This window comes from Protopterus annectens, chromosome 13.part0, assembly GCF_019279795.1.
Source record: "Protopterus annectens isolate FY-2018-M chromosome 13.part0, PAN1.0, whole genome shotgun sequence".
In the NCBI taxonomy this organism is placed as follows: Eukaryota; Metazoa; Chordata; order Ceratodontiformes; family Protopteridae; genus Protopterus; species Protopterus annectens.
In genome coordinates this window covers 1266405879-1266414896 of record NC_056747.1, presented here as the reverse complement: position 1 = coordinate 1266414896, position 9018 = coordinate 1266405879, and the positions used below count along the sequence as shown (strand labels likewise).

At 41.5% G+C, this 9018-nt stretch overlaps 1 protein-coding gene across 1 annotated transcript; it reads right to left on the bottom strand.

Annotated features, from left to right (window-relative positions):
- Positions 1 to 3670: 3670 nt before the first annotated feature.
- LOC122788244 (elongin BC and polycomb repressive complex 2 associated protein) lies at positions 3671 to 7687 on the bottom strand. Its single transcript, XM_044055282.1, has one exon. It carries the CDS (start codon positions 7252 to 7254, stop codon positions 4942 to 4944), a length of 2313 nt encoding a protein of 770 aa, XP_043911217.1. The 5' UTR covers positions 7255 to 7687; the 3' UTR covers positions 3671 to 4941.
- Between the last annotated feature and the right edge of the window lie 1331 nt (positions 7688 to 9018).

The window sequence follows — 9018 nt, the reverse complement described above, 5'->3', positions numbered from 1 at the left end:
CTGTGTTTTTCTCTCACCCAGTCTGGGCATATGTCTCAACCTCTTGGTGCAAAAAGTATGGACAAAATCCGAACAAAATGGGGGGACACAGGTGCAAAAATAGGGACGTTTTAAATATTGCTCTTACAAACTTACTAGAGTTGTTCTGACTTTCGGCTTTTCCCGGTTAGGGGTCGCTACGGCGGAACTCCGGTCCGCTAAGAATTGGCAGTTGATTTTTACGTACCGAGTTGCCAGCCCTGACGCACAACCTTCAACGAAGGTACGCCCATTCACGCATGTCTCCACGCAGAAGACGCTCTAACTGAACAACGTCTTTCTGTGAGGCGACGACACTACCGCAGCACCACCACCGTGGGTTTTGTTTGTGTCTTTCGGCTTTTCCCGGTTAGGGGTCGCCACAGCGGAACTCCGGTCTGCTAATGATTGGCAGTTGATTTTTATGTACCGGCTTGCCAGGCCTGACGCATAACCTTCAACGAAGGTACGCCCATTCATGCATGTCTCCACGCGGAAGACGCTCTATCTGAGAATCGAACCAAACGGCGTCCTACTGTGAGGCGACAACGCTACCGCAGCACCACCAGAGTAGCAGGTTTTATTTTAACATCCATTTTCTGAAGGATTTGAAGTCAGAATATAAATATGTCATTATTTAGTGATGTCAGTCATCAGATTATCCCACTGATTTTCCAGAAAAAACACAAATCTTTGAAGAACAGACCAAAATTATGAGCCAAAAATCTGGGTATTCTGTGAAAATCTGGACAGTTAAGAGGTATGATATAGGAGTTTTATGTACACTGCAGTATCTATCCCCTTTATCCCACTTCACGAGTCAGTGTTAATATCTTGTCAAGAAAGGGAAGAGCTAAGTGTCAAATCACAGATCATGAGTGTAGGGGTGCAGTACCGTGACAGCTCAATGAAGTCAAGCAGGCTCATAGTAATATTCTAAAAACAAATTTATGAGCTTTCATAAACTGTATATCTGAGATGAATGCATGTCTGTTTGATGTTATGGCCAGGCTTGGATTTTTTTTTTTATCTATTTATGTTTGTTAACAAAGGTAGTGAACTGGTTCAAATCACTGCTGTGGTCAGAGAAAAAAGTACAAATCAACGTCACTGTACATATCTCAACCTCCAAGCATTACGAACACATCACTGGACTTTAAAAATCATAGCAAAGGGTTATAAAGACGAACAATTATTTATTTTTCGCAGAAGGTCATCCCGCTCTTGAAGCTTGAAAAGTCCATGGTCTTCGCTGTTCCACAGTCAGTTAATAGTTTTAACCTACATCCATCATATTCATTTTATCAAAAATGTGCAGTAACACATAAGAAAGAAAAACAATGTACAATAGCATTGTAAACATTCCGCGAGCTTCCTAGTTGAAGTTGACAGTAAACTCTTAGTAAATATCCCACATTTGTGTCCGTTTGTTCCATATAAGAGGTAGTGCTTCACATTGTAGAGGTGGAAGGTTGAGAGCTACTGTCTTTACTTGCTCGACATATAGACCTGTTTCTATATGTTTTTATATATAGTAGATACTCCTAAACAGGTCTGATGAGCAAGGCTATATATGGGGGAGGGGTGGGCAGACTGTAGTGATATGCATACATCGTAGCAATTTAGAAGTAATCATCGGAGTGTATTATGAGCAGTAAAACACAAGAGAAACAAGGGGACCGCTGCAGCAGAGGACTTTAGTAGTAAAAGAAAGAGTTGTCGAACATGTGTCATGGCACTTCATCAAATAGAACTGAAACTTACACTCCAGCAGAAATGATTAGCAAACAAATCACATAAACAAGTATGGGGGTGAAAATGTAGCTAGCGTTTAAAACCTAACAATAGCTGTGGCATGAGAAACTTGTGTTCTTCTCACTTTGGTAACAGGATGTACAACTCAGATGTCCCTGATTTTTGTCTCAAAAATTTACTCAGTCTCACCTAATCCCTCATAAAACTGGAGATTTGGACAGAAATGGTGGTAGACAGCACTTAATGGAAAGTGGCAATTACTAAAAAGATTTATTTTACTTCAGAAAATGCGTGTTAATTCAAGTCTGCTAGTGTATTAACTTCTCATGTTAACAATACTAATATTTTTTAAAGCGCCCCTGATACCTCTCAGCTTATTTGCGCAAAAAATCTAGACAAAGTTTTAAGAGGAACAGACCAAAAATATGAGGCAAAAATCTGGACGTTCTGAAAAAATCTGGACAGTTAACAGCTATGTTCACTGTCCCCGGTTATTTCTGGATTTGTCCCCGACTCATAGCTCTCAACCTCTTAGCACAATAAATCTGAACAAAGTCTAAAACAATGGGGGAACAAAGGCCAAAAAATAGGGGGCAGAGTTTAAACGTTGCTCATACCCCAATTGGAAAGTTTTTGGTTTTATGGACGGTATGAAGTCTGAAACCGAAATGCCTGTCTCAGAAATTCACAAATTGTGTAAGGAACAACAGACAGAAGATACGAACTACAAATCTGGATATTCTGTGAAAATTCTATCACTTGATAGGAATTGCCCTGACTTGGGCGCAAGAGGCTGAGAGCTGTGGCAAAAGCAACAGCCTTTTCATGTCGGTTCCTATAGCACAATCTTGATCACACATTCTTTACAGAGCATAGTCCTGACTTCTAACAACATTTGCAGTTCTGAGTTAACGTAAAGGACTACTTTATAGGATAACCCTTCCTCTTCTACTTTGTGAGACGTAATTCTCGCGTTTCTTGATCTGTAAAAGGGCAGCATTTATTGTTACATGCAAAGCTGACAAAAGAATAAAGAGAAAGGCACTGTGTGTTCAATTCGGTCATCGCTTTTGTGCACGGCCCAATGTGGGGGGCTGACCTGTCCTGATACTTTGTCACAAGTTTAGTACTCGAAAACTCGAGTACGGTTAAGAATAGCACTATTTTATTTTTCATTCTCCTGGGGTTTATGATACGCGAGTTTAAAATATATGCATTTCTTACACAATATTTTGACATTTCAGCCACCAGTCCGTCTCATTCCCAGCCCCCACCCTTCACTTGGCCTTTTTAGGCAAATTCTTTAGCCATGCCTTCCTTCTGTGACCTTGCTCTCTATCAATTTGTGTAATTTCTATCTGCTTGATAATGTAACTAATAAGCGAAAATAAATAATAAAATTTGCACCTCTGGGTTCATCATTATGCCCCCCCCCCCCCCCCCCGTTAAACTTCAGTGGGTTAAAAAATGAAAGTAGGTGCTGGTTATAAATCCTACTGAATGTTGCAACTGGCATAGTGCGTGAGTGTGCGTACGCTCCAATTACTTAAATTCTAAATGTTATAATGAAAGGATACCAGACTGACGATACTCGTCATTTGCTATGAGCAGCAAGCTGCCAGTACAAAACTGACACAAACTTTTAGTCTCCATTTTACAGCTGGTGCAAAGTACTCAGGTCAGACCTTTGAAACTCTTTGAACGAGTTTGCTGCCTTGCTATATCCTAGCTTAATAGCAAGTAATCCATGTCTATGGGATAATAACCCTGTCAAGCTTACTGTATATAAAAAGATTTAAAAGAACATAACAAATATGCCACGTAAATTCCAGCCACAATGTTGTCCTTGTTGTTAGTGTTGATTTTGTTTATTGGATTTAAATTGAATTAGTGCATTTTTACAAACTATTAAACGCTAACAGCTCCATGTAATTTCTGAAAGGGGTGATATTGAAGTGTATTAACCCACCAGATGCGCAGTAGCAAGAAAAGGTATGTTATTTTTCTCAAAAGTGTGGTCATATGTGTACCCGTGTCATCAGGAAATCGATACTGTGGAATAGGTATTCCTCCCCACAAGTCCATTCCGTGACCCATGATTGATGGGTCCCGTTGACAGTGCAAACATTATTCTGAAACCTTAATGAAAATGATCACTTTACATTCAGAAAACTTGACAGCCCTTTAATATTCAAGTAATTATGTGTGAAAAACAATATGAATAATAATAATAAATTTAAAAAAAAAACTATATACAGCAACGCTGCGGTAGTGTACATCTTAATTTATGTCGCTTTGAGATGCATTCTGCACACTGGCACCTGTTTTTTTACCAATATATTAAAGTTTTCCATAATCGGTGGCAAATTCCGACTTTTCGGTACAGTGACAAGTGTTGCTTTGAAATCCTGTGTGACAGCACCCCGACACCCACCCACACCAACACCCACACACACAACAGAACCAGCAGTTCCTACGACCATGGATAAATTATGTTAAAACAATATCAAAAGAAGAGCACGTCTCACTTTCGTAACAAATACAGAAATACCTGCGCATTTCAACAAATGCTTAACGAAGATGGATACAGCAGTGGTCATGTAGCAACCCAAAGGTCCGGCCTTTACTTGGCGCTTAGGTTATGAAAATACTTGCAATTAATTACTTCTGATTGTATTTTGTGGTGCTCTCAAAACAGTTTATTTTTGTCACTGCTTTTCCACATCCTGCCAATGCCCATGAACTGAAAAACCTAAGTCAGCAGTTATAACTGCTTCTACAGAAAACGTATTAAATGCGGACTTCCTTTAACTAGAAGAGCTACATTGAAGCTATACAGCCGACATGAACCACTTGACAGCTTAAAACGGAATGAGAGGGATTTCAATCTAGGTGTGTTAGATCAAAACATGATTAGTTAGGATTACGAATACAGAGTGGGAATAAATGGGTGACATGGTTTCCACTCTGTTAAAATTTTGGCAGTGTGGTTATTTCTCCCATTTGCATTGTTTGTTGGTCAGGTGCAAATAATATTAAGATTACGGGTGGCTTTCTTACGCCAGTAGGTCCATAAAATACAACACAACCCCCAATGTAAAGATTACGTTTACGTAGTCTACAGAAGTTACGACTGCGTGAAGTAATATAAACCAAAACCGAGATCCATTATGAGTTTCCTGATTTATAACCATGGAATCCAAAACTGTGAAGCCCCAAGGGTACTGTGGCTCCCATTTGCCAGTACCACACGGGGTGGAATGGGGAAACAGGAAACTGTTTAGTCCGGTCTGTCACCAGAGAACAAGCTGGTTGAAGGTCTCCGTCCTCCCCAACTACCAAAGAAGGGGGGCAGGGAAAATGAGCCATTAACCGGAAAGAATGCGGGTTCGTGCCTGATGACTGAGCACTGATGCTGCTGCGTACCCGTTTGCAATTATTAGTTGCTGTAGTTCCGGCCTTTCTCCCCCTACTTTTCTGGGAATTCGATGCCGTACCGCTTTGTTGCCTGTCTGTCTTGCTATTGCTTGAACGCCGTCTTCTTTTAGAGTTACCTTTCATTCCATTGCCTAATGAGGAAGATCGCCTCCGGGTCCGTTTCTGGCCAGATGACTTGGTGTCCACGCAATCATAATAATCCTTACTAGTCTTAGGTATTCCAAGCCTTAGGTCTTTTCCGTCCACGTTGAAACCTTTGGCATAACACCACAGTTTGGACTGCCTTATAAGTCGGTCAAAATTTTCCCTCCTGGGATCCTCCAAGCCCCCTTCAGGGGGCCCCAATGTGGTGTCAGGGCAGCATGATTGGGTTGTTGTTCCACGGTCGGCCTCAGGGGCCACCTCGTCTGGGTGTGCAGCAGGAGTTTGAATCGGAGAGGAAGATGGCGCTGTGTCCTGAGACAGACTACTGAAACATGGAGTGTCTGTAACGGCTGGATCATCACAGTGCAAAGAGGTTCTATCTGCACAGTCTGGAACTGGACCCTCAGCATCTTTCCTGAGAGTTTGAGAAGGTGGTTCTTTGGGTAACGCAGCCCTGTCTGTGCACATCTGTAAATCAACAGGGATAGTACTCTTTGTTGGTGTTGCCTCTGCATGTGTTAAGCTTCCTAAATGTCCGAATTCGGCATTTTCCTCCCCCTTTCTTTGTGTCTGCTCAAACGAATCTAAGTTGGATGCCGGCGGAGAATTCCACTCATGTTGAGTGTCCTGCGGGAATTTGGACTCGACTTGAAGGGATTGGAGCGGAAGGTGGTTCTGTGCGGCTATTTGGGTTGTTCTAGTGTGGCTAGGGCCAGATAGCCTTTCATGCGTTGATCCTGACGTGTCTTTAGAAGTCCCGAGCCTGGAACCGAGGCTGGCCAGTATAGCTTGTCGAAACCTTGTACTCTGCACAGAGTCACCGCTGCACAGAGAACTACTGTCCGAGTCGCTGGAGCTGCAGCCCGCTGAAGATGATATACCTTCTTCTCCATTATCCTCATCCGATGACTCAGTAGAACTGGACCCGTTGGACCTGAAATCCGAATCTTTGTCAAAGTCCAGACTGGAGTTGGAGTCGCTGGAATAACCTGCTGATGTGCCCTGCGCTTTTTTTAGCACGCGAAGACTGTTGTGTTTCTTCTTTCTAACAACAGTTTTCTGAATGTGACACCTCAGTGGAGGTTTGTGATCTTTGAAGAAGCCTTGTACAGCCCTGTGGTCAGTGCATTGGTCATGTTTCTTATTCTGAAACTGTTGAATAGACTGGGTTGGGTTGCTTGCCCCGTGGCCACCTACTGGAGATAGATGTGTTCTCGGGTAGCTACTAGCCATACTGGTAAAAAAATCAACTCTCCCTTCCAGATTGTACCCATTTGTTCCTTTTCCATTTTTTTCATAGTTTAGCATATTCCTGCTAACTGGAACCGGGGGTAAGCTGGTTGTAGACGAGCAGAATTTAGCACAATTTAGAGATGGTTTGGGGTGCAAAGACGAAGTTTGCGCATAAAGCGCTGCCAGCTCAGAGGTCCTTGCCAGCAGTTCCCTGGGTTTCTTGTAAAGGCTGGTATAGAAGAAATCGGCAGTCTGCAATACCCTCCTCCGATACTTCTTTTTTCTCTTTCTCCTGTTGGGACTCAGAGCTCTGCAAGACATGCACAAAATCTCTAGGTCTTCCTTGGAGATTAGGGAACACTTCACAGCGCGGCTGGGCACGGAGTTAATAGCCTTGAGACTTCGCAGCTCTTTTAGGTCGCAACGACGGCTTTTGATTTGCAGTATCTCCATCTTTTTGTTTACAGTGGCTCGCGGAATGTCCTTAAAGAGGTCGCTCACAACTTGAGCAAGTGCAAACATCTGTCTGCCATCCACTCTTAAGTACCCCAGACTGATACCTTCGATTTCTTGGTAGCCAGTCTGCAAGCCCCTTTCCTCTGCCTCCCTACTACATTTATAAGCCATCATGTTGCCCGATATTTTCCCAGAGCTCCCGTTTTCCATAGGTGTCCTGGAAGCGTTCAAACATCTTTGCTGCAATTTATTTGAAAACTTTCGTTTGTACCCAGATAATTGCTGTCTATGGTGACATCCGCGAAGAATTATTATCCTTGAGAAGTGTTCCTTAAAAATCAAATATATTTCTTCATTTTTAAACAAGTTGTCCACTGGTTTCCAGGTTGACTGATGTTCTCCAATGGTGATTTAAATGTCTTTTTAGCGTTTGTCTATACGTGTTGCAGTTGTAATTGTTTGTCATTTACGCTCTAAGTTTCATGTACCATTTAATGTAGATGTAACAGCCAAAAACTGACAATCGTCGGTAAAACTGCTTCCAGAAATTATATCCAAAAATGTCTCCTAAATCATTCATTCACCACCTTTGCTTTTTTCCTTCTTTCTTCAACAGAGCCCCTGAGTACAGTATATTATAAGAGAGCCCCCCCCATTACATTTCCTAGAAGTTGCAAGACGATTGGCTGCTGCTGCTCCGTGACGTCACCCACCTTTCGGTTAATCCGCAGGTCTAGAGGGCTTCCCTTTTCTGAAGAGACCTTGGTCGATGTCAGGATCGAGATTTATTTCCAAGTATCGTATTCGTCCTTCTAAAGACATTACATTAGCAAATCTAATAATCGAACTACAATCATATTTAAACAATCAAGACTGTTTCTCATGTCATGTTTATGAAAACTCCTTTGTATGCGTTACTTTGCTTGTGTGTCAGTGCACGAATGTATTTATTACATACATACACAAACACATGCCCCACCACCACCGTCACACACCCACAGTTCAAGGTTTTTACTCGAATTCTGAGCCATACAAAATACATTTAACTGCTTTAGGCCAAGCGCATTATCAAGCCAATACATTTTAATTTCAGAGGTCTGGAATCTAGAATGTGATACCTCATCAATGGAATGGGAGCTTGTTTTACATATTTGCATCTCTTAACCACAAAGATGATCTGGTCCAAGAAGTATTTTCAGTTACGATCTGAGCCAAAAAGCACATACATACTCAAACATTTCAGAACATTCTGTGTGTATGTCTCTAGTTAAAACGTAGTACCCGACCCTGACAGATTAGAAATTATGCTGGCAGTTCAATCTTCCAGTCTAGAAATCTGCATGTATCTTTTCTTAATTGTTGTTCTTTTATTTATTCGTTTGTTTTGTGACTGCTTAATACTGAAAATGCGCTGTTAGGATAATATTGCGACTTGTGTATTTATCATTAGTAAAGTGTTGATGTTAAAAAATGCAACAACATGCAAACAAGCTGCTATCTAAAATCGCTTCAAAATATAGCTGCTAAAGGACCACATATCTTCCTCCCACAACAAGAAATAGGGACAGATCCTAAAATAATGGGGGGGGGGCGCAAAGTCCCCAAAACAGGGACACAATTTAAATATTGCTGTTTTAAACTTATAAAGTTAGTAGAATAACAGGTTTTGTGTTATCGTGCATTTTCTGAAGGATACAAAGTCGGAAACTCAACTATCTGTCATTCTTTAGTTACTTCAGTCCGACTTGCCAGAAAACACACATTTTAGGAAGAACAGACTAAAATACGAAACAAAATGTGGGCAATTGAGGGGTATTGTAAAAGATCAAAATTATGGAAATTTGACATACAATTACAGCTGTAATACGTTGCCGGCAAGGTATAACACAAACAACTGCATCTACAAAAAGTACTTGCTTGTTAAAAAGCTGTGCAGATCGAGTTAATTCAGTCCAGACGTTGTTTGCATTTATT